At 41.7% G+C, this 26,926-nt stretch overlaps 1 protein-coding gene across 2 annotated transcripts in view; it reads right to left on the bottom strand.

Annotated features, from left to right (window-relative positions):
• Positions 1 to 4,297: 4,297 nt before the first annotated feature.
• Positions 4,298 to 26,926, bottom strand: part of LOC109872476 (syntaxin-binding protein 1) — a 43,421-nt gene continuing 20,792 nt past the window's right edge. The window contains exons 14-20 of one of the 2 annotated variants that reach the window (XM_031806535.1): positions 21,700 to 21,838; positions 21,397 to 21,506; positions 20,928 to 21,032; positions 20,235 to 20,320; positions 16,373 to 16,527; positions 7,108 to 7,233; positions 4,298 to 5,600 (exon numbers count right to left, since the gene is read on the bottom strand). In XM_031806535.1, coding sequence (XP_031662395.1) covers positions 7,124 to 7,233; positions 16,373 to 16,527; positions 20,235 to 20,320; positions 20,928 to 21,032; positions 21,397 to 21,506; positions 21,700 to 21,838 — 705 coding nt within the window. In that variant the 3' untranslated portion in view covers positions 4,298 to 5,600; positions 7,108 to 7,123. The remainder of the gene's footprint in view (positions 5,601 to 7,107; positions 7,234 to 16,372; positions 16,528 to 20,234; positions 20,321 to 20,927; positions 21,033 to 21,396; positions 21,507 to 21,699; positions 21,839 to 26,926) is intronic. The other variant, XM_031806539.1, reaches the window with a different exon arrangement.

The raw sequence follows: 26,926 nt of genomic DNA, 5'->3' as shown, positions 1-26,926 counted from the left end.
CGCTGTGTACTTCTCCCTTCACAGAACAGCGCAAACTGTCTCTAACCAGAATAGAAAGAGGAGAGGGAGGCCCCGGTGCACAAATGAGCAAGAGGACAAGTACATTAGAGTGTCTAGAAGGCCATCATCCTGGAATCGCCTCTTCACTGTTGACGTTGAGACTGGTGTTTTGCGGGTACTATTTAATGAAGTTGCCAGTTGAGGACTTGTGAGGCGTCTGTTTCTCAAACTAGACACTAATGTACTTGTCCTCTTGCTCATTTGTGTACCGTGGCCTCCCACTCCTCTTTCTATTCTGGTTAGAGACAGTTTGCGCTGTTTTGTGAATGGAGTACTACACAGCGTTGTACCAGATCTTAAGTTCTTGGCAATTTCTTGCATGGAATAGCCTTAATTTCTCAGAACAAGAATAGACTGACAAGTTTCCAAAGAAAATAATTTTTTCTGGCTATTTTGAGCCTATAGTTGAACCCACAAATGCTGACGCTCCAGATACACAACTAGTCTAAAGAAGGCTAGTTTTATTGCTTCTTTAATCAGGACAACCGTTTTCAATTGTGCTAACATAATTGCAAAAGGGTTTTATAATGATCAATTAGCCGTTTAAAATGATAAACTTGGATTAGCTAACAAAACATACCATTGGAACACATGAGTGATGGTTGCTGATAATGGGCCTCTGTACGCATATGTAGATATTTCATTTTAAAAAATCAGCCATTTCCAGCTACAATAGTCATTTAATTAACAATGTCTACACTGTTTTTCTGATGTTATTTTCTTTCAAAAACAAGGATATTTCTAAGTGACCCCGAACTTTTGAACGACGGTGTATATACGCTACCAGTCAAAAGATTTAGAACACCTACTCATTCAAGGGTTTTTCTTTATTTTGACTATTTTCTACATTGTAAAACAACAGTGAAGACATAAAAACTATGAAATAACACATATGGAATCATGTAGCAACCAAAAAAGGGTTCAATAAATCCAAATATATTTTATATTTGAGATTCTTCAAAGTAGCCACCCTTTGCCTTGAAGACAGCTTTGCACACTCTTGGCATTCTCTCAACCAGCTTCATGAGGAATGCTTTTCCAACAGTCTTGAAGAAGTTCCCAAATATTGAATCTCAAATATTGTCACGTCCTGAACTTAGTTATCTCTGTTTTCTTTATATTTTGGTTAGGTCAGGGTGTGACTAGGGTGGGTACGCTAGTTTTTGTATTGTCTAGAGTTTTAGGTTTCTAGGGTTTTGTAGCTCTAGGGTTTTGTAGGTCTAGGGTTTTTTTGTATTCTATGTTGGCCTGATATGGTTCCCAATCAGAGACAGCTGTTTATCGTTGTCTCTGATTGAGGATCATATTTAGGTAGCCGTTTCCCTTTGGTGTTTGTGGGTTTTTGTCTATGTGTAGTTGCCTGTCAGCACTCATTTGTATAGCGTCACGTGTCGTTTTGTTATTTTGGTTAGTTTGTTCAGTGTTCATTCTTATAATAATAAAGAATGTACACATACCACGCTACTTCTTTGTCTTCTTCGTACGACGAACGTGACAGAAGAACCCACCACAAAAGGACCAAGCAACGTGTTAATGAGGAGCGGACATCCTGGGCCCGGGAGAAAGATGAGTGGAGGACATCCTGGACCTGGGAGGAGGTAATGGCAGGGGACAAGACCCTGCCATGGAAGCAGGTGGAGATAGCGCAGGAGGAATGGAGACAATACAAGGGGACACGGTTAGCACGGAAGCCCGAGAAGCAAGCCCCAATAAAAGAAAATTGGGGGAACACGAGGAGATTGGCTGAGTCAGGTTAGAGACCTGAGCCAACTCCTCGTGCTTACCGTAGGGAGCGTGGTACTGGTCAGGCACCGTGTTATGCGGTGGAGCGCACGGTGTCTCCAGTGCACTATCATAGCCCGGTGCGCTCTATTCAAGCTTTGGCCGGGCTAGAATGGGCATCCAGCCAGGACAGATGGTGCCGGCTCAGCGCTCCTGGTCTCCAGTACAACTCCTTGGACCAGGATATCCTGCGCCTGCTCTGCGCACTGTCTCCGGTGTGTCTGCACAGCCTAGTGCGTCCTGTGTCAGCGCCCTGCATTGGCAGGGACGAAAATAAACATCCAGCCAGGACGGGTTGTGCCAGCTCTACGCTCCAGACCTCCAGTGCGCCTCCACAGTCCAGTACATCCTGTGCCTGCTTCCCGCACTTGCCCTGAGGTGCATGTCATCAGCCCGGTGCCACCTGTACCGGTCCCACGCACCAGGCCTCCAGTGTGCCTCCACAGTCCAGAGCTTCCGGCGACAGTTCCCAGTCCGGAGCTTCCGGCGACAGTTCCCAGTCCGGAGCTTCCGGCGACAGTTCCCAGTCCGGAGCTTCGGGCCACAGTTCCCAGTCCGGAGCTTCCGGCCACAGTTCCCAGTCCGGAACCTCCAACGACAGGCCACAGTCCGGAACCTCCAACGACGGGCCACAGTCCGGAACCTCCAACGACGGGCCCCAGTCCGGGGTCTCCAGTGACAGTTTCCAGTCTGGGTCCTCCGGCGATGATCCACGGTCTAGTTATACAAAGGCGGAGGGATCCGTGTAAAGAGGGGGGGGGGGCTGCGTCCAGAAGCGGAGCCGCCACCGAGGGTAGATGCCAACCCGGACCCTCCCCTATAAGTTCAGGTTTGCGGTCAGAAGTCCGCACCTTTGGGGGGGGGGGGGGGTCACGTTGTTACGAATCTCTTCATCGTCTGAGGAGCAGTAGGAAAGATCGGACCACTATGCAGCGTGGTAAGTGTCCATGTTAATTTATTAGACTGAACACACAAAACAAAATAACAAAGTGGAAAGGAAGAAACGAAACAGTTCTGTCAGGTGAATACACAAAACAGAAAGCAACTACCCACAAATCATAGTGGGAACACAGGCTTCCTAAGTATGGTTCTCAATCAGAGACAACGATTGACAGCTGCCTCTGATTGGGAACCATACCAGGCCAAAAGCAGAAATACAAAACATAGAACAAAAACATCAAATGCCCACCCCAACTCATGCCCTGACCAAACTAAAACAGAGACATAAAAAAGGAACTAAGGTCAGGACGTGACACACATCCTGACCTTAGATATCTATGTTTTCTTTATATTTTGGTTAGGTCAGGGTGTGACTAGGGTGGATACGCTAGTTTTTGTATAGTCTAAGGTTTTTGTATTGTCTAGAGTTTTTGTAAGTCTAGGGTTTTGAAGGTCTAGGGGTTTTTTGTATTCTATGTTGGCCTGATATGGTTCCCAATCAGAGACAGCTGTTTATCGTTGTCTCTGATTGAGGATCATATTTAGGTAGCCATTTCCCTTTGGTGTTTGTGGGTTCTTGTCTATGTGTAGTTGCCTGTCAGCACACATTTGTATAGCGTCACGTGTAGTTTTGTTATTTTGTTTTGTTTGTTCAGTGTTCATTCTTATAATAATAAAGAATATGGGTTGTGTTTTGGACGCACGGCTATCGACCTTCGCCTCTCCTGAGTCTGTACGGGAGTTGCAGCGATGAGATAAGACTGTAAGTACCGATTGGAGACCACAAAATTGGGGAGAAAACGGGGGGGGGGGGGGGGGGGGGGGGGGGGTAATTAAATACAAAATGTAATAAAAAGATAGAAAACCCTGAAATTAGTAGGCGTGTCCTACATTTTGACTGGTACTGTATATATAAACATACATACATACATACATACACATATACATATCCTTTTAAAATATATTTTCCTTTATTATTTCTCACAAACCCTACTGCCTGTCCCCTAATTCGAGTAAACGAATAAACAACAACACTTAGGATTCTACTTCCAGCTGATACATACTATATACATTTCACAGACACAATCTATTTTACAATAGTTCCATTTTTGTTTTTTGTTCTTGCATTCCTCTATTTCTGATGTCCATCCATCCAGTTCCATCCACATATTTGTAACTTGTGCTGTTTCACAAAAGTTCTGAACCTATATACATTTTACAGACACAGTATATTTTACATTTATTATCTTGTTATTAGTCCCACCCACAAAACATAGTATTAATTTAGTCCTACCATTCAAATCAATTTTTCATTTATTGAAGTAACCCCCACAATACTCAAAAGCTTTAGAAGTTTGTTGGAATTATGGGGTATTGTGTGTGTGTAGATGAGAATAATAAAAAGACAATAAAAATTCAGAATAAGGCTGTAACGTAACAAAATTTAGAAAACGTCAAGGTGTCTGAATACGTTCCTAATGCAGTATATGTATTTCAATAGTCATGTAGTAATGTAACAGTACAAAACCAACTTTTATTTGAAGCCTTTATTGGAGCTTTTGTACATGATATTTGCAGAAAGAGCACGGTTTGTGATAAATCACTTCCAAAGCATCAAATTCCGATAAGTTATACTGGTATTACAGGAACTAATATCTCTTAATAAATAATAGATCACTCTAATAGAAAGCTAACAAATCACTATACAACAACAACAGCTGCAATGACAACACATTTTTTTGCATCATGACAGTGTCAACTACTACAGGGAGAGGAAATAACAAATCAAGTCAACATAGTGACATAAATGTTAATGAACAGAGACAGACAACTAACCTAATAGAGGATGAACATTCCAATGGTTGATCACTGTCCACCTACTATACTGTTTACTACAGCTAAAATGACCACGAGTACAGAGTGGCTTCACATTGGCATGTCCAAAGTCAGGTTAATCACCGTCAAAACATTGATACAGCACGGCATATATTCTACTAACTACTGATTTGCATGAGACGGAAGATGTTTCTCATTTTAAAATGGTGGTTGAAGTTTCCAAATTCTAAAATTGTTTTTCAAAATACGGAAAGTATCTTTTTGCTCAGTGTTTCGGAAATGTTTACAAGCAATGAGACAAAAGATGACACTAAATAATGACACTCTAATGACACTAAAAACAGACAGTCTTAGAAACACAGGAATCTTGCAAATATTTTTGAGGGGGGAATGTTATACATAGATCCCATCCCACTATCCTCACATTTGGTGCCTTTCTACTCCTATCTGAAATATGATGAGCACTCTACACCAAACACCAGCCTAAATAATTCCTCAATTTCCAACTACACTACTCTAATCTCCTCTATGACTGGCGTCCCTTTTAAGGAAGTGCAACTACAGCATCCTGAGATGGCAGTTTACATCTACTGCTCATAGTATCAACAGTTATCCAGCGTACACAATCTCTACTCTTCCATCCAATCATTAAGGGTGTGTGTACAGTAGTTAAAACATTGTGGTTCTTGTTACTCTGGTTTTGAGGGATCTTATGTCATTCTATTGAAACATGATATCTGAATACATGACTTGGATATGCTAGAAATAGATGCTGCCATTTGTTCTCTTCAGTCTTATGTATAGAGTAGAAGGGCTTGTTATGTCTTGGGTCCTGACTATTCATGTATGCCAGTTGGGAGAGTTTGGATGTTAAGGAGAGGGACAACTGCAGCCAGGGAGCTGTTCAGCTCAAACATCTTGTTGCTTATCCATGTCTTTGAGGGCTTGAAGAAGGCGTGTAGGGGTGAAGATATTGGTTGATCCTGCAGCAGAGAGAGAGAGAGAGAGAGAGAGAACTACACATATTTTCTCAGTTTGAACTAGGCTCGTCTGTTAATTATAGTACAGTACAGTTCCAAATTGGAATGACATTGAGAGAAATACACAGACAGCAGAAATCACATATAAATACATGGGTTCAGCTTTTATATGCTTCTCTAAAACATTTTCAGCCAAACAACAAAAAAATACAGGGGCAAAAAAGCTTACATTTAAAAAACCGTTGCAAGAAATATTACATTGCTAAATACAATACCGACATAGTGCCTTGTTGATTGTTAATACAGAAATGGGAGCTATTGACAACTGTCTGCATACAGCACACCACAAGGACAAATCTCCAAAGGACAGATACAGAGAGCACAGACAAGATCAACTGAATAGACGACAGCACCACTAACCAAGAACACACATACAGACAAAGAATAGAGGTGAGAACAAACAATCCACTGAACCGTGAGGAACAAAGGGATAGATCACAATCAGTAGAATCAGAATGTGCTTTCCTATGGGCCCTAGTCAAAAGTAGTGCAATGTAACGGAAACAGGGTGCCATTTGGGATGCACACCAGGGGACAGAGTCTTTGGCACGGTTTCCCGAAAGCGTCTTAAGGCTAAATTCATCGTTAAAACCTTTGTAGGGGCACTGTTAAATCTCCAAGCTGTTTCCCAAAACCATCGTTAGTAAAGTTGCACTTGAAAACTCTCGTTATTTTCCGACTGCCTCAAAACAGCTAAGTGCGTCGTTTGATGCTTTTTTTGCCACTTTATACACAGACGATCTCCACTAAACATAGAATCAAGATGTTTATCTGTCGCTCTGATGATTTCATAACTTCGAATCGAAGTTGACAACAAATACAACGTTGGCAATGTCTGTGAAGGATAACAGAAAACCCGAGATGACTGCTTCAAAAAATAAATACAGTAGGCTACATAGGCCTCTGCATATACAATATTTCAATCATTGAAATTAATTTAAATGTTTAGTCAATTGAGTTATATTTTGCTAATTGTAGGCTAAACTGTCTGGAATTCTTTTGCTTTAATATATTTCATGATGTGTAACAATATGTGCGCATTGATGTGTCAGATTTGTGATTTAATGCATTATTAGGCTCCAGGGTAAGCATTAGAATAAGCAACCTCAATATTTGCAGCCATAAGGTGATAATATCTCTCTAGGACCTGATTGGCAGTATTGTGGAATAATTATAATGTTAAGGTAAGATTTCAATGGAGAAAGCTGATCCGAGAGCAGCTGGGCCTTTCTTTCGAACCTATCAGTATTGACACATGCTCCAACGGCACACTTAGCCAACGTTCTTTCTGCGTAGTGTTTTGGGAAATGCAACGATGCATCTTTAAAACACTTGAAAGCCTAAGTTCCATTGCTATCGGAAACCCGGGCCCAGGGCCAGAGGAGGGGAAGTGGGGTGAGGCTGAGGGAGATCAGAAAAGGTGGCTTCACATCACAACAACTATCTTTACTTCTCAGTGTGTGTTCTCATTCTGCAGGGGCAGGCTCTGGTTCCTCAGGGGCGGCGTTGGGGTCCAGGAAGTCCGGGTGCTGCAGCTCCTTTAGGTATTTGGTGGGAGTGAGTGTGTGGGTGGAACCTAAGGAGGGACAAAGGCTTTCACATTGCACCCTAAATCTCATTCTCTGGTTTTGTGTAAAATCTCCATTGTCTTCTGACTGATAACATTATTCTAACATGACTGCGTTGCCATGAACTGTAAGTGGAGATGGAGTTGTCGCACTTGATCTGATGCAAAATGGTAAGGTCCCCTGAAAAAGATAATTATTAGTGGCAAAAAAATGAATGTAAAAGCAGTTAACATGTGTGAAAGGACATTCTCCAGATAACATGAATTAAGCTTGGTTTTCCTGTCCCAAATGGCACCCTAAAGTAACACACTATATAGGGAATAGGCTGCCATTTAGGAAGCAGCTAAGTCATTTAACTTGACCTAGACTTGGCATTTGATAGATAACTCATCTGCAGATCAATGTAATTCAGTACCTTCGTAGAGTAACTGTGTCCTGTCCCTGCCACTGTTGGTATCCCTTCCCTGCTGTCACAACACACACATCCTCTATCTGATGCATTCTCAGAAACACCATCTGATCTGAGCCCACTAACACACTAAGCCGATTCCACCCAGTAGCAGCAGCAACAGCTGAGTCAGACACAGCGGAAAAGCAATATAGGATATCAACTGTATATTTTAATGATTTCCTCAGTTCCTAAGTATAGATAGGAGGATTCAAGATATGTAGATCAAGTCAAAGGGTGCTATCATACAAATGCTATGATATGTTAGGAATACCAATTTGTTGTGGCTAATGTTAGCTAGGTGGCTAACGTTAGCTAGGCTTCCTCCCTCGCCATCCCTTTGGTAAATCAGACCATAACCACCTCCTGCTACCTGTTAACAAGCAAAAACTCAAACAGGGGGTACCAGTGACTCGCTCAATTCCGAAGTGGTACGATGAAGCAAATGCTAAATTTCGATAGCACAGACTTGAATATATTCCGGGACTCCTCTGGTAACATTTAGGAGTTTACCACATCAGCCATTAATAAGTGCATCAGTGACGTCATGGGAGCCCATGAGCTCATGTTGAGCAACATTTCTATAGGCTATGAAATTGCGAGAGATATTTAAGTGCATATTTTCTCCCACTGCCCCTGTTCGAGACAGGTGCATGAACGGTCCATTCTAAATCAAAACAAATTTCACACAAATATTCTTTAGAATATGTAAAGATTAAATAAAGAATAGTCTGATGGGTGACAATATTGAATGATATAATATCACATGTGAATGATGCCAAGCATAAGAAAGTGCCTTCTTTTTGTGCTACGTTTTCGAATCATAGTCACAACCTCATGTAGCCGAGCCCATAGGCCTATATGTTTTGATGAGGTTTGTACCACAACTAAAGTGGCCAAATAACTTCTTAAAATGAAGCACATTGATATGCTTTACAAGGGGTTTACAGCCTAACTGGCATACATAAGCAACGCGTGAGTTTCAAGTTTGGGGAAGATCATTTTCACCATAAAAATGCAACTTTATCATAAAAACATTACATACATAATCGCATTGATAATGTTGTTTTTCCACTAATGGAACATCCTCACTGCTATATGCGCATTGCAGAATTTATAATGTGAGAAATACCTAATAGTTATTCAACATTTTAAGCTAAATGTTCTGATCAGTTGTGTCAGCCACATTTTATTTACAAAAAAATGTTTTGATGCTAGTGATTGTATTAATTTGGAACCTTACTGCACCCCACAACTGTTCCAGACTAGGGGGGATAGTATTGACATAGGCTAGTGCTTTTGCTGTTCGTGAGGCCTATTCATCTTGTTGACTGACAAAAACTAAATATGGACAGTTCTTCCAATATCTTCACTATGACCTCGGAATTGGATAAAGACATGCGCAGTTGCGTCCCCGATGTGTCTGTGATGGAGAGCCATGTGAGTGAGAGGTGATTCGGAGCGCTCAGCACTCAGGGAGAAGGCCTCAATGGCCAATGGCTGCAAAAGGCATGGATTGTTTTAGGGTGCTTTACAGCCACACAAATCACATTTTATTGGTCACATACACATGGTTAGCAGATGTTAATTCAAGTGTAGCGAAATGCTTGTGCTTCTAGTTCCGACCGTGCAGTAATATCTAACAAGTAATCAAACAATTTCACAACAACTACCTTATACACACAAGTGTAAAGGAATGAATAAAAATATGTAGATATAAATATATGGATGAGCGATGGCCGTGCGGCATAGGCAGGATGCATTAGATGGAATAAAGTTATATACATATGAGATGAGTAATGTAGGGTATGTAAACATTATACAGTATAAAGTGGCATTGTTTAAAGTGACTAGTGATACATTTATTACATTCAATTTTTTATTATTAAAGTGGCTAGAGATTTGAGTCAGTATGTCGGCAGCAGCCACTCAATGTTAGTGATGACTGTTTAACAGTCTGATGGCCTTGAGATAGAAGCTGTTTTTCAGTCTCTCGGTCCCAGCTTCGATGCACCTGTACTGACCTCGCCTTCTGGATGATAGCGGGGTGAACAGGCAGTGGCTCGGGTGGTTGTGGCCTTGATGATATTTTTGGCCTTCCTGTGACATCGGGTGGTGTAGGTGTCCTGGAGGGCAGGTAATTTGCCCCCAGTGATGTGTTGTGCAGACCTCACTACCCTCTGGAGAGCCTTACGGTTGTGGGCAGAGCAGTTGCCGTACTAGGCGGTGATACACCCCGACAGGAAGCTCTCGATTGTGCATCTGTAAAAGTTTGTGAGTGTTTTGGTGACAAGCCCAATTTCTTCAGCCTCCTGAGGTTGAAGAGGCGCTGTTGTGCCTTCTTCGCCACGCTGTCTGTGTGGGTGGACCATTGCAATTTGTCTGTGATGTGTATGCTGACGAACTTAAAAACGTTACACCTTCTCCACTACTGTCCCGTCAATGTGGGTAGGGGGGTGCTCCCTCTGCTGTTTCCTGAAGTCCACGATCATCTCCTTTATTTTGTTGACGTTGAGTGTGAGGTTATTTTCCTGACACACACTCCAAGGGTCCTCACCCCCTCCCTGTAGGCCGTCTCGTCGTTGTTGGTAATCAAGTCTACCACTGTAGTGTTGTCTGCAAACTTGATGATTGAGTTGGAGGCGTGCATGGCCACGCAGTCGTGGGTGAACAGGGAGTACAGGAGAGGGCTGAGAACGCACCCTTGTGGGGCCCCAGTGTTGAGGATTAGCGGGGTGGAGATGTTGTTTCCTACACTTACCACTTGGGGGTGGCCCGTCAGGAAGTCCAGGACCCAGTTGCACAGGGCGGGGTCGAGCCCCAGGGTCTCGAGCTTAATGACGAGTTTGGAGGGTACTATGGTGTTAAATGCTGAGCTGCAATCGATGAACAGCATTCTTACATAGCTATTCCTCTTGTCCAGATGGGTTAGGGCAGTGTGCAGTGTGATTGCGATTGCGTCATCTGTGGACCTATTGGGGCCGTAAACAAATTGGAGTGGGTCTAGGGTGTCAGGTAGGGTGGAGGTGATAGGATCCTTGACTAGTCTCTCTAAGCACTTCATGATGATGGAAGTGAGTGCTATGGGGCGATAGTCGTTTAGCTCAGTTACCTTAGCTTTCTTGGGAACAGGAACAATGGTGGCCCTCTTGAAGCATGTGGGAACAGCAGACTGGGATAGGGATTGATTGAATATGTCTGTAAACAGCAGCGTGGTGAGGGTTAACCACGCTGAGGACGGCAGCGTGGTGAGGGTTAACACGTTTAAATGTTTTACTCACGTTTTGAGCTTATGCCATGACCGTTATTGGTAGATGGTGGCATTCTGTCATTGCACCACACTATCACAAGGGGGAGTTAGAACGCTGATATATCGGTAGTCTAAATTGTAGCACAAATGGACTTTAATGGGGGTGTTTTCAGTCAGAGTCTCCTACATCAGGCAACAACAAAAAACTGTCGGTGGTGCTGGAGTTAAGAGAGAACTTGGGTACAAAATGTGGGAATTACACCTTACATGTGGACTGATGATTTTCGAAAAAAAGCCGCAGTGGGCTTTTGGTTTCTCTCCCTCTAAAAACATAAATCATTCAAAATAACAAACGGGCTTTACTTACAAATTAGTAAGAATGCCTCACCCCATGTTCAAGGGCCTTTTCCCCTTTATTCAGATTACAACTGCTCACATCAGGTTATTTGAAAACAAAATAATCTCAGAAATATCGTTATTTTTTAAACAAGCTGGTTGCAATTTCAGTTGAATCCACCAGAAAAGACAAATATTGTGGTTAAACTCAAATATACTCATTAATAAAACATAAAAAATCAATTAGAACCATTACCATGTGGAAAAGGGAAAAAGTAAGGAACCTGTCTGTCTGCCCAGCATTAAAGATCAAAATTGGTTAAAGAAAATTGTGATATATAAAAAATATATACCAGTTTCATTTAAGGATGTAGACTGCAAAATAGTTGGGAAGAGATTTTCGATATACCGATTCCATGGCACATGGTTTATGAATTGACACACAATTTTCAGTTCAATATAACCTACTGCAGGCCTGAAACCTTTGGGTTTAACCTCCTGAATTAATGACTATATTGAAGTTAGAAGCCGCTCTCTTAATCAGTTCCAAGAGCCGATCTGTTATCCAACGATTATTATTACATCTACTGAATGACAGAGCATGGGGACTGGTCTTGATAAATCAATCAGATTTTTATTTGGAAATGTTAGGATTATTTTGTACAGCACCATATTTTCCTAACTGAAACCCTTAATTAAATCGCTTTAGCTAGCCTTGATTGTAAAATTAAATCAGCTGATGCATTGGTCCAGAGCCAGGTAGTATAGATGGAGAGTCATGTCATTGGTGGGGAGTCAGGTGGCATTTGCGGCATTTACTCAAGTAAAGAAGGGGGCGAGGAACGAGATGAAGTCACAATCCATGCCAGGCACACCTGTGAGCTCTGGAACTCCACCTCTTATTTGTGGACTGCAAACAATGTGTCCTTGATGAAAATACCTGTCTATTTGTGGAAAAATCACCCTGATTAACTCTTTAGTCATATCACAGTTTAACTATATGCTTATGGGCACCCGTGCTTGAGGCGTCACTACAGACACCCTGGTTCGATTCCAGGCTGTATCACAACTAGCCGTGATTGGGAGTCCCATAGGGCGCCGCACAATTGGCCCAGCAACGTCTGGGTTTGGCCGGGGTACGCCGTCATTGTAAATAAGAATTTGTTCTTAATTAACTGACTTGCCTAGTTAAATAAAGGTTAAATTATGCTTTTGACTACACCTAGCGACCTGTTTAAATTATATGAGCAAATAATATGAAATTTTATTTGGAATGGCAAGCCAGACAAAATTAAAAGGGCCTGTTTATATAATGAATATGAATTCGGAGGGCAGAAATGAGAAATTACTTTATCAATTGGAACCTTTATGAGGAAGGGGGGAAAAGGAACTTATAGACCAAAATGGGATAATAAAGCATTTAAAGGCTGACATTGGTTGATTTGAATACTTCTTACAGCCAAAATTCTAACTCCACCCATAACTTTTGGACTTTGAAAAATTCCCAGAAGGCATTGTTGTTATAACCTAGTGCAGGCCTAAAACCTATGAGTGCAAACAATGTTTCCATGATGGGTTGTTTGCAGGACAATAGACTCTTCAACCTTTACAAGAGGATAGTTCGGGCTAGGTGTGAAAAAAAATCGCCCCAACTTGCAATGTATTAAGTACTCTAAAGTTTTACATTTCTAACTACAAACATGCAACCACATAATGTTGGGTAAAGCATATACTGTACAGAATATCTTCATCACATCTTTATGCTTTTGTTAATAAAATAATGATAAAAATACTCTCTCAAAATGCAGATGTTGTCAAGTATCAGCAGGACAATAGACTCTTGCCGAGTTTAGGGACTTTAAATATATTAATGGATCCATAACGAATTACTTTGGGAATAAATATCACTGAATGACAGCATGCTTCATTTACCACAGTGTGAAAGAGTGATAGCCCCTCTACATAAGGACATCTCAGAGTCTGCTATTCTGTTCTTCTGAAATAGACTACATTTTATTCATATCATACTTCTTTTGACCCGTCTAAAATAAATAATGGATTTATTGTGAAGGTGTAGGCTATATTACATGGATTTGTTAGACTTTTGAAAATGTAATGTTCCAAAGGTCTGCATCAGTGGCTTGTGGGCTATGTCTGGAAACCAGGAGATAATAAATGTGTTTATGTTAATTAACGGTCAATTACCGTGAGATCGACAGTTATTTGCTTGACAATCACCGTCTGACAAAAGTTTGTGACCGCCACGCCAAACATGAGACCCCCAGCTGTTCCGGATGACTGTGATCCCATTCTCCGTAGTAGATGTGAGTAAGGTTAACAGGTCGCAAAGGCCGCGTGGCCAGACGGAATACCAGGACACGTACTCAGAGCACACACTGACCAGCTGGCAAGTGTCTTCATTGACATTTTCAACCCATCCATGACCAGGTCTGTAATACCAACTTAAGCTGCCTAAATGACTAGCGCCCCGTAGCACTCACATCTATAGCCATGAAATTCTTTGAAAGGCTGGTCATGGCTCACATCAACACCACCATTCCAGACACCCAATTCGCATATCGCCCCAAAAGATCCACAGATTATGCAATCTCTATTGCACTCCACACTGCCCTCACCCACCTGGACAAAAGGAATACCTAAGTGAGAATGCTGCTCATTGACTAGAGCTCAGCATTCAACATCAAGCTCATCACCAAGCTCAGGACACTGGGACAGGACATCTTCCTCTGTAACTGGATCCTGGACTTCCTGATGGGCCGCCCCCAGGTGTTGAGGGTAGGCAACAACACATACGCCACGCTGACCATCAACAAGGGGGCCCCTCGGGGGTGTGTGCTTAGTCCTCTCATATACTCACTGTTCACCCACAACTGTGTGGCTGCGCACGATTCCAACACCATCATCACGTTTGCTGTGACACGACATGCTCTCCTCAATGTCAGAGACAAAGGAGCTGATCGCGGACTACAGGAAATGGAGGGGCGAGCACGCCCCCATCCATATCGACGGGTCTGTAATGAAGCGGGTCGAGAGTTTCAAGTTCTTCAGTGTCCACATCACTGAGGAATTAACATGGTCAAAGCCACTGCTCCAAAACCCCCATAAAAAAAGACTACGGTTTGTAACTGCACATGGGGACAAAGATTGTACTTTCTGGAGAAATGTCCTCTGGTCTGATGAAACACAAATAGAACTTTATGGCCATAATGACCATTGTTATGTTTGGAGGGAAAAGGGGAGTCTTGCAAGCATAAGAACACCATCCCAACCGTGAAGCACAGCGGTGGCAGCATCATGTTGTGGGGGTGCTTTGCTGCAGGAGGGACTGGTACACTTCACAAAATAGATGGCAACATGAGGCAGGAATATTATGTGGATATATTGAAGCAACATCTCAAGACATTAGTCAGGAAGTTAAAGTTTGGTTGCAAATGGGTCTTCCAAATGGACGATGACCACAAGCATATACTTCCAATGTTGTGGCAAAATGGCTTAAGGACAACAAAGTCAAGGTATTGGAGTGGCCATCACAAAGCCCTGACCTCGGTCCCATAGAAAGTTTGTTGGCAGAACTGAAAAATTGTGTGCGAGCAAGGAGGACTTCAAACCTGACTCAGTTACACCAGCTCTGTCAGGAGGAATGGGACAAAATTCACCAACTTACTGTGGGAAGCTTGTGGAAGGCTACCCGAAACGTTTGACCCAAGTTAAACAATTTAAAAGGCAATGCTGCCAAATACTAATTGAGTGTATGTAAACTTCTGACCCACTGGGAATGTGATGAAAGAAATAAAAGCTGGAATAAAATCACTCTCTACTATTATTCTGCCATTTCACATTCTTAAACTAAAGTGATGATCCTAACTGACCTAGGACAGGGAAATTTGACTAGGATTCAATATCAGGAATTGTGAAAAACTGAGTTTAAATGTATTTGGCTAAGGTGTATGTAAACTTCCGACTTCAAATGTACATAGCTACCTAAATTGCCTCGTACCTCTGCACATTGACTTGATACTGTATTCCCTGTATATAGCCATGTTAATTTTACTCGTTATTGTTATTCGTTATTTACTGTATATTTAAAAATATATATATTTATCTTTAACTCTGCTTTGTTGGAAAAAGACCCGTAAGTAAGCATTTCACTGTTAGTCTACACCTGTTGTTTACAAAGCATGTGACAAATACAGTTGTATATTTTAATTGATGACCAGGAATACATCCAACTAGTGCAACCAGCCCATGGATATTGCCTAGGCCTATGTATTTATTCACAGTTTATATTCCCATGTTAGATAAAGAAAAACAGGCCACAAAACAGTAAAATCCTCGGATGGGGCCACAGTGTCTCCTGACCCCTCCTGTCTCAGCCTCCAGTATTTATGCTGCAGTAGTTTATGTGTCGGGGGGCTGGGGTCAGTTTGTTATATCTGGAGTACTTCTCCTGTCCTATTCGGTGTCCTGTGTGAATCTAAGTGTGCGTTCTCTAATTCTCTCCTTCTCTCTTTCTTTCTCTCTCTCGGAGGACCTGAGCCCTAGGACCATGCCCCAGGACTACCTGACATGATGACTCCTTGCTGTCCCCAGTCCACCTGGCCATGCTGCTGTTCCAGTTTCAACTGACCTGAGCCCTAGGACCATGCCCCAGGACTACCTGACATGATGACTCCTTGCTGTCCCCAGTCTACCTGGCCATGCTGCTGCTCCAGTTTCAACTTCCACCTGACTGTGCTGCTGCTCTAGTTTCAACTGTTCTGCCTTATTATTATTCGACCATGCTGGTCATTTATGAACATTGAACATCTTGACCATGTTCTGTTATAATCTCCACCCGGCACAGCCAGAAGAGGACTGGCCACCCCACATAGCCTGGTTCCTCTCTAGGTTTCTTCCTAGGTATTGGCCTTTCTAGGGAGTTTTTCCTAGCCACTGTGCTTCTCCACCTGCATTGCTTGCTGTTTGGGGTTTTAGGCTGGGTTTCTGTACAGCACTTTGAGATATCAGCTGATGTACGAAGGGCTATATAAATAAATTTGATTTGATTTGATTTGATTTAAAACATGTAACCCTACATATGCTGCCAACTCACCAATGATTGCTTCCCATTTTCCATTGGCTTGTGTGACCTCGTAGACGCAGCGCATCTCGCTGAAGGTCATGCCTCCGATGATGAAGATGATGACTCGGGGACCTGTCTTCATCTCTGTGGGGCCCTTGTTCTTATGCCAGTTACCGTACCGGGCACTGCAATGAGAGGGGAAGATATTCAAGTAACTTTATTTGGATAGTCCATTTATGATGATACATACTGTTGAGATGCTAAAGAAAAGCTGATGAGATGTTGATAATTGTCTACTGACAGTTTGTTGAACATCTGTGGATGGACCAGAGTTCCGCTGTCCAGTGTCTGTTCTTTTGCTCATCTTAATCTTTTCTTTTTATTGGCCAGTCTGAGATGTGGCTTTTTCTTTGCAACTCTGCCGAGAAGGCCAGATTCACTGTTGACGTTGAGACTGGTGTTTTGCGTGTACTATTTAATGAAGCTGCCAGTTGAGGACTTCTGAGGCGTCCGTTTCTCAAACTAGACACTCGAATGTACTTGTCCTCTTGCTCACTTGTGCAGCGGGGCCTCCCACTCCTCTTTCTATTCTGGTTAGAGACAGTTTGCGCTGTTCTGTGAAGGGAGTAGTACACAGCGTTGCACGAGATCTTCAATTTCTTGGCAATTTCTCGCATGGAATAGCCTTCATTTCTCAGAACAAGAATAGACTGACGAGTTTCAGAAGAAAGTTATTTGTTTCTGGCCATTTTGAGCCTGTAATCGAACCCACAAATGCTGCTGCTCCAGACACTCAACTAGTCTAAAGAAGGCTAGTTTTATTGCTTCTTTAATAAGGACAAAAGTTTTCAGCTGTGCTAACATAATTCCAAAAGGATTTTATAATGATCAATTAGCCTTTTAAAATGATAAACTTGGATTAGCTAACACAACGTGCCATTGGAACACAGGAGTGATGGTTGCTGATAATGGGCCTATGTAGATATTCTATAAAACATCAGCCGTTTCCAGCTACAATTGTCATTTACAACATTAACAATGTCTACACTTTATTTCTGATCAATTTTATGTTATTTTAATGGAAGAATTATGATTTTCTTTCAAAAACAAGGACATTTCTAAGTGACCCCAAACTTTTGAACGTAGTGTATATTTATATATACAGTGGGGCAAAAAAGTATTTAGTCAGCCACCAATTGTGCAAGTTCTCCCACTTAAAAAGATGAGAGAGGCCTGTAATTTTCATCATAGGTACACTTCAACTATGACAGACAAAATTAGAAAATAAATCCAGAAAATCACATTGTAGGATTTTTTATGAATTTATTTGCAAATTATGGTGGAAATAAGTATTTGGTCACCTCACAAACAAGCAGAATTTCTGGCTCTCACAGACCTGTAACTTCTTCTTTAAGAGGCTCCTCTGTCCTCCACTCATTACCTGCATTAATGGCACCTGTTTGAACTTGTTATCAGTATAAAAGACACCTGTCCACAACCTCAAACAGTCACACTCCAAACTCCACTATGGCCAAGACCAAAGATCTGTCAAAGGACACCAGAAACAAAATTGTAGACCTGCACCAGGCTGGGAAGACTGAATCTGCAATAGGTAAGCAGCTTGGTTTGAAGAAATCAACTGTGGGAGCAATTATTAGGAAATTGAAGAAATACACGCAAGATCTCACCCCGTGGGGTCAAAATGATCACAAGAACGGTGAGCAAAAATCCCAGAACCACACGGGAGGACCTAGTGAATGACCTGCAGAGAGCTGGGACCAAAGTAACAAAGCCTACCATCAGTAACACACTACGCCGCCAGGGACTCAAATCCTGCAGTGAAAGACGTGTCCCCCTGCTTAAGCCAGTACATGTCCAGGCCCGTCTGAAGTTTGCTAGAGAGCATTTGGATGATCCAGAAGAAGATTGGGAGAATGTCATATGGTCAGATGAAACCAAAATATAACTTTTTGGTAAAAACTCAACTGGTCGTGTTTGGAGGACAAAGAATGCTGAGTTGCATCCAAAGAACACCATACCTACTGTGAAGCATGGGGGTGGAAACATCATGCTTTGGGGCTGTTTTTCTGCAAAGGGACCAGGACGTCTGATCCGTGTAAAGGAAAGAATGAATGGGGCCATGTATCGTGAGATTTTGAGTGAAAACCTCCTTCCATCAGCAAGGGCATTGAAGATGAAACATGGCTGGGTCTTTCAGCATGACAATGATCCCAAACACACCGCCCGGGCAACGAAGGAGTGGCTTCGTAAGAAGCATTTCAAGGTCCTGGAGTGGCCTAGCCAGTCTCCAGATCTCAACCCCATAGAAAATCTTTGGAGGGAGTTGAAAGTCCATGTTGCCCAGCAACAGCCCCAAAACATCACTGCTCTAGAGGAGATCTGCATGGAGGAATGGGCCAATATACCAGCAACAGTGTGTGAAAACCTTGTGAAGATTTACAGAAAACGTTTGACCTCTGTTATATACCCTTTGTTGGCAATGACAAAGTATTGAGATAGACTTTTGTTATTGATCAAATACTTATTTTCCACCATAATTAGCAAATAAATTCATGAAAAATCCTACAGTGTGGTTTTTTTATATTTTTTTCTCGTTTTGTCTGTCATAGTTGAAGTGTACCTATGATGAAAATTACAGGCCTCTCTCATCTTTTTAAGTGGGAGAACTTGCACAATTGGTGGCTGACTATATACTTTTTTGCCCCACTGTATATAAAATGTGATATTTCAGTTGCAAAAAATTATAACATCTTGTTTTGGTTTTGTCATTTTGGGGTATTGTGTGTAGATTGACGAGGAAACTTTGTTTTTAATCCATTTTAGAATAAGGCTGTAACCTAAATGTCAAGGGGTCTGAATACTTTCCCAATACCCTGTAGGTTGAAGAGCCATATCTGTTTATGGAACATGCTGCCGTACACGTCGATCCAGAGCATCCCAAAACTGCTCAATGGGTGTCAGGTCTGGTGAGTATGCAGGCCATGGAAGAACTGGGACAATTTCAGGATCCACGAATTGTGTACAGATCCTTATGACATGGGTCTGTGCATTATCATGCTGAAACATAAGGTGATGGCGGATGAATGGTATGACAATGGGCCTCAGGATCTCGTCATGGTATTTCTGTGCATTCAAATTGCCATTGATAAAATGCAATTGTGTTTGTTGTCCGTAGCTTATGCCTGCCCATACCATAACCCCACCGCCACCATGGGGCACTCTATTCATAACGTTGATATCAGTAAACCGCTCGCCCACACAATGCCATTCACGTGGTCTGCAGTTGTGAGGTCAGTTAGATGTACTGTCAAATGATCTAAAACAATGTTCAAGGCGGCTTATGGTAGAGAAATTAACATTAAATGATCTGGCAACAGCTCTGGTGGACATTCATGCAGTTAGCATGCCAATTGCGTGCTCCCTCAAAACTTGACTCCCTGAAAAAACTGAACATTTTAGAGTGGTCGTTTATTGTTCCCAGCACAAGGTGCACCTGTGTAATCATCATGCTGTTTAATCAGCTTCTTGATATGCCAGACCTGTCAGATGGATGGATTATCTTGGCAAACGAGAAATGCTCAATAACAAGCATGTAAACAAATTTGTACACAAAGTTTGAGAGAATCTTTTTTTTTTGTGAGTATGGAACATTTCTGGGATCTTCTATTTCAGCTCATGAAACAAGAGACCAAGACTTTAGACATGTTGCGTTTATATTTAGGTTCAGCATAAAAACTATCAAATCAAAGTGTTGGGAAATATTGAGACTGTTCCACTAAGACCTAAAACGAAAAATTTTATTAAGTAATTGGAATCTCAGAAGGTACAGAGCACAGAGGTGATGTACAATTAATAGGGTTTATCTGTATACCTTGATGGAGCGCTGCTGTGGGTGGATGCAGTGCGTTGGGAGATGTACGGGTACTGCTTTGGATCCAGTTTGTCCTCAATGGCATCCTGTAGAGAGACATCATTAGGTCAGTGGACTAACCATACCCCGGCTCAACCCAAACCCTAACCCTAGCTTTATGTCCATACCCTGGCTCAACCCTAAAAGCGAGAGACCATTTCTTCCATGCCAGTCTTAACCCACACTAAATTAATGTATGTTAGACCCTACTAACAAATTGATCATGTATATAACAGTCTACAACTTATAGAATCATTTGTATGTTTAAGATTATGACTAAAGTATTCTACCCTGAAAACATTTTATGAAATGTGTTAGTCATAATTCAATCATGTGTTGGCCATTGTGTTGCTATTTCGCAATATGAGCTGGGTATAGTTGAGACATTCAAGGCCAACTGAACTGTCGACTTGTGATAACTCTGAAACCAGTGTGTGTGTGTGTGTGTGTGTGTGGTATAAAAAGATTGTGTTCTCATTTTGAAGTCAGAGCGCTCTCTGAATAAAGTATTGATCTATTGCAGACTGGGACTTTGTCTAATTCTTCATTAACCAGGGCCTTACAACCTCTGGGAATTGGTCAAAGCTATAGTGATAGTTGAGAAAAAACATTGGGATACAAATTCTCGTGACAACAACAGCAGGCTGGACTTGCCTCCATGATGTCCTTGATGAGAGGGGTCCATCGGGAGAGCTGGTAGGTCTGCTCACTCACTCGCTCCTTCCGGTCAGTCTTTTTCACTTTGCGGGTTGGGTTCCCCTAGGAAGTTCAGTAGATGATTGACGCACTGAAACGCTATTCAGCTGGACCCAGATAGCATATAAACACTGCAGATATCATATTTATGCCACTATCCCAAAAATGGATCCCCAATCCACATGTTAAAATGTTTTACTAGTGTGTGAGAGAGTTGTGAGATAGTTCCACAATGGTTCATGGGTCATATTCATTGGGGCACACTGTAGAAAAACAGAAAACATTTTACAACAGAAAACGAAAACAAGAGTTGCTTGTTGGACAAGTTAGCTAGTAGTTCCTCCCTGTTTCAGTCCATTTTCTTCTGTTCAGTGCCTAATGAATATATGTCCTGGTGTTACTAAAGTATGGTACTATAGGATCTCACCTCTAAGATGATGGGCATGCCCATATGGGCCATGTTGGCGATGATGTCACTGTCCTCAGGAGGGATGTTAGCATGCTGGAGGAGCTTACAGAGGTTCTCCTCCGAAACACCTGACACACACGCATGCACAAACACAGACATGGACACATGCCCAGAAAAACACACACATGCGTGAAAACATGCACAGACATGCAGAAACATGCACACACGCACACAACAAAATCTGAATTGTAATGGTAACAGAGAAGTGGAGTCATGTACATCGTAAAATACAGACACACAGGAAATAGATTTCTCTCTCACCGTTCTTCATGAAGATGTACAGCAGGATTATGCGGATCTTGTCGAAGACAGTGACATCTTTATCCAGCAGGACGGGTACGATGGCCCTCATGGGGTCCTTGATCTTCTCCCCCTCTGCATCTGTACCCATCGCTAGATCCTGGGGTAAGGCAAGACAGTTGGAGGGGCACGGGGTGGATTAGAGGATGAGAGATCTAACAGATATACAAAACATTAGGAACACCTGCACAAAACATTAGGAACACCTGCTCTTTCCATGACATAGACTGACCAGGTGAAAGCTATGATCCCTTATTGATGTCACTTGTTAAATCCACTTCCAATCAGTGTAGATGAAGGGAAGGAGACAGGTTAAAGAAGGATTGTTAAGCCTTGAGACAATTGAGTAATGGATTGTGTATGTATGCCAGGGTGAATGGAAAAACAAAATATTTAAGTCCCTTTGAACATGGTATACTAGTAGATGCCAGGCGCACCGGTTTGAGTGTGTCAAGAAGTGCAACGCTGCTGGGTTTCACACTCAACAGTTTCCCATGTGTATCAAGAATGGTCCACCCACCACCTGCACGCTGACACTACAGTCAAATGGATATAAAGAACTCACTAAAGACTAAAGGAAATGGAAGTCTTGACTCATGATATGTCGTGAAGGAATTATTTTGTTTCTTGTTAAGTTCCCTCTTCTTGTCCCTATTAAGTATGCTGCACGACTATGGACTTCAACGGGATATTCATTATTGGCAGAGGTAGCCTAACGGTGACTATTACTGGTCACGTGTCATGTCATTCAAACGGGACAATATAGGCTAACTGCATACACATTCTTTGTGTTGATGAAAATATTATCTTACTAATCATAGACCGGATTTATTTGTAATTGTTTTTTCAATTATTATTTTGGAGTTGGGTTTGTAGGTGCGCTCGTCTCCATGCCAGTCGGGTCGGCCGGCCCGGGTCTCTCCCGGGTCCTTGGAAAATCCCTTTGGTCGAGGGCAGGGGCCTCCGCCGACCAGTGGCTCGAGAGCACCTACCTGTAGCGGTTTGTATGGGTCTATTCTGTTTGGATTTTCACATTGATGTGGTGACTGGGTGCCTGTCCACTTTCAGCATAAAGATTCCAAATTCCAAAGATCCCTCTCTTTTCCTCCTCATAAATGATTCAATTTATTGGCCGTATGTTTTTTATGTTGGTGCTGAGAACTCAGTTGGGGAAAATGACTCGAGCTGGTCAGACGCCCATCATAATATGGCCCGAATAATCAAGATTGATAGATTAATGTGCCACTATAGCCTCGCCCTGGCTCTCAGACTAGGATTCAAATATTGAGAGGTGGTTCTGTTTGATTTTGCTGACTATAATATGAAGCCGAATGGGATTTGCCCTGGTATTTGATTAAGAAGCCAGCTGTCATTAACGAATCCCTCTTCTTTCTTAAGTCTATTTCATTCTTATTAAACAATGAGCTTGTTAATTAAGGGAAGTTTGATACATTTTCTTTTCTCCTTCCCAGCCCACTATTATTATTATTATTATTATGACTTTATCATTAGTATTATTAGGCTATAATGAATTAAATAGGCTAGTAAATTACTTGTCAGCTAATGGTTTTGCTGACTGAACGAACTATGAATGCCGTTTTAATTGCCCTAATTCAATTTGGGAAAAGGCCTCTGGGAAGGTAGACCGTACCAGGGTAGCTAACGGTAAAATCTAAACGTTTATTTGGACTAATGAACGTAATGGAAGATGCTCATAGGAGACGATGGCCTAGACAACGTTAAATCTATCTCCAAATGCGGTCAATATATCGTCGCTTTTTCAATTTTCAATGGGTTACCTTAAACATGGTTTCATACGTAGTGAACATAATTTCAGGTTAGAAATGGGGAGGAGTGAACGGTTTGGTGAAAATAATGATTTCTATTTTCAAGACTCCACCTCCCCTGTGGCTTAACCAATCAGTATAACGTACTGATTCAGTCTTTGTCAGGTGTTTTTATTCTGTTATGTAATGTTGGCTGTATACGGTGTGTTTATGTTTTCCTTTATCTTAATGTTGTCCAAACGTGAAATATTCTCAGATGGTTCTCATTGCTCTTTCATTGCATGTTGCGAATCCTTAACAACAGCAAACCCCAACGAGTGATTTAAAAAATAACTACTATTCATTTGAAAGGAATTCATTTGCCTATCAAATGTACAAAAGTATTGGCTCAGTTTAAAAAAAAGAAAAGGTATAGGACTTCCTCCAAACAGCCCTTTTAAAGAATTACAAGCTGCAAGATCAGCGTTAAACAAACGGTTTACAGACAAAGCAGAAGCATCTATTTCCCAGTCTGGGCACAGATTATAGGAACAGGAAAATAAGACAAGTCGACTGGCAAAGAAGAGAACTTCACCAGACGCTATACTTTCAATTAAAAGGATCAAACTACAGACTCCAGCGATCATCTGTCTGACGTACAACACTTTCTCGATAAACTATGTCTCTCCCAACAATACATGTGGGAGACAGAGAATTATTATGCAAGGTAATATCCAAAGACGAAATACAAGAGATGATTCAAACCCTTAAAGATGGGAAACCCCCAGGACATGATGGGTTTGGACCAGAGTTTTATCGGAATGGTCAAGGTTTCATAACGGAACCCCTTCTCAAAATGTATACAGACTACTTTGCCAGGTGCGAACTCCCTCCCACTTTAAGCCATGCTAATATTGATGAAGACTGCTCTAACTATAGGCTGGTGTCCCTTATTAGTGTAGACAGTAAGATCTTAGCCAGGGGACTAGAAAGATTTCTACAAACTTGAATAAAGCCGGACCAAACTGGTTGTATAACGCAAAGACATTAATTTACAAATATCAGTCATTAGCATAATACAACATTGTGAGCAATCAAAACATTGAGCAGTGTCTCTATCGTTGGATGCCGAGAAAGCATTTGTAGCATTTGTAGAATGGCCATGCCTATTTAAAGGACTCCACCGCATTAAAATTGGAGAGAATTTCGATAACCAGATCCAGTTGCCCCACAGGCTGCTGTGATAACAAACGGAATGCAGTCACCCACTTTATTTTTGAGTAGAGGGACATGCGCGTGTTGCCCACTGTCACCTCTGTTATTTTCCTTGGTATTAGAGCCCCTGGCAGAGGCTATACGTACCCAGGATGGTCTTACAGGTGTCAAGATTGGAAAACAAAACTCACATTATATCTCTATATGCAGATTATAGTTAGCTATTTATTTCTTATTGACTTAAGAGGTATAGATCTTTTTTTGGCTTCAAAATATTTTAATAAATCAGAAACTATGACACTAGGGAGCTTGAGTGACAACAATTTGAATGACTTCCAATTCAATTGGACAAAAAATGGTTTTGTTTATCTTCGTATAAAAATGTTGAATAAACAGCAACTTTGCACCTGTACTTAGGGCAGACATAGATAGGTGGATGGACTTTCCATTATCATGGTTGGCTAGAATTCATCTGATTAAAATGAATGTTTTCTCTAAGACTTCATATGGCACTGTAAACTGCAGCTACCATATAATTTAAGAGGCTTAGCACTACCTAATTTGCTATTTTATAAATGGGCATGTCATGCTTGCATAATTGCAGAATGGTTAAGAGATTAACATTGCACTAATTGGGTCAGTAACGACTCCTGCGTCACATCTCCATACTCATTAATCAGTGTTATGACTGAGAGCATCCTGTCGGGCTGTATCACCGCCTGGTATGGCAACTGCTCCGCCCACAACCGTAAGGCTCTCCAGAGGGTAGTGAGGTCTGCACAATGCATCACCGGGGTCAAATTACCTGCCCTCCAGGACACCTACACCACTTGATGTCACAGGAAGGCCATAAAGATCATCCAAGGACAACAACCACCCGAGCCACTGCCTGTTCTCCCCGCTATCATCCAGAAGGCGAGGTCAGTACAGGTGTATCAAAGCAGGGACAGAGAGACTGAAAAATAGCTTCTTTAACAGGCCATCAGACTGTTAAACAGCCACCACTAACATTGAGTGGCTGCTGCCAACATACTAACTCAACTCCAGCCACTTTAATAATGTAAAAATGTATCACTAGCCACTTTAAACAATGCCACTTCATAATGTTTACATACCCTACATTACTCATCTCATATGTATATACTGTACTCTATACCATCTACTGCATCTTGCCATCTTGATGTAATACATGTATCACTAGCGACTTTAAACAATGCCACTTTTATATGTTTACATACCCTACATTACTCATCTCATATGTATATACTGTACTCGATACCATCTACTGCATCTTGCCTTTGCCGTTCTGTACCATCACTCATTCATATATTTTTATGCACATGTTCTTCATTCCTTTACACTTGTGTGTATGAGGTAGTTGTTGTGAAATTGTTAGGTTAGATTATTCGTTGCTTATTACTGCATTGTCGGAACTAGAAGCACAAGCATTTCGCTACACTCGCATTAACATCTGCTAACCATGTGTGATAGATTTGGTGATAGAAACTCAGTCAGCACAGAAGTGAAACATAACCCGACTCTTAACAATACCTTTAAGATATTTGCAAACATCTTGGGAGAAAGAATTGCTTTTCTGCTCTGACTCCCCTTATAAATAATGAAGTATTTTCCCCTGGCGTCTCTGATATTTGATGGTGACACGTTGCTATCGTTTCAGCAAATCCCCCCCCAAAATGTGCTGTACCACATCTGCAAGTAAATTGGACAAAGACTATGCTCGAAGCAAGACAGTTGGTCATCTGCAACGAGGTGCAAGAGATGCAATATAAGATTATGCAAAAAGGGTTCATAGTACTCCCCTTATATGGAATAACATGAAAGCAGAATTTTCTGATAGTGTAAGAAGAAAAAGGCACTCGTGACCATCTGTTTTTGGACTTGGCCTATTAACTACGATTTTTTCTGTGGAAATTTGAAAACTGAACTGGAAGGCATGTTCATATGTGCTATAAGAATGAACCCATGGCTATTTGTATTGGGTGTCGTCGGGAACAGGCCCTCACTTACCTTAGCACAGCACAATCTTCTTTAAAAAATGACTCTTTGTGGCCCACAAATGCATTCTCCTTAACTGGATAAAAGACCAGCCATCAACAATAAAGCAATGGTATAGTGAGATCTTTAAAAAGTGTTCTCCACTGGAGAACATTAGTGCTATATTTAGGAACACGGAAGGAGATTTGGAT

The sequence above is a fragment of the Oncorhynchus kisutch genome, linkage group LG3 (assembly GCF_002021735.2).
Source record: "Oncorhynchus kisutch isolate 150728-3 linkage group LG3, Okis_V2, whole genome shotgun sequence".
Lineage (NCBI taxonomy): Eukaryota > Metazoa > Chordata > Actinopteri > Salmoniformes > Salmonidae > Oncorhynchus > Oncorhynchus kisutch.
This window is presented reverse-complemented; position numbering and strand designations above follow the sequence as displayed.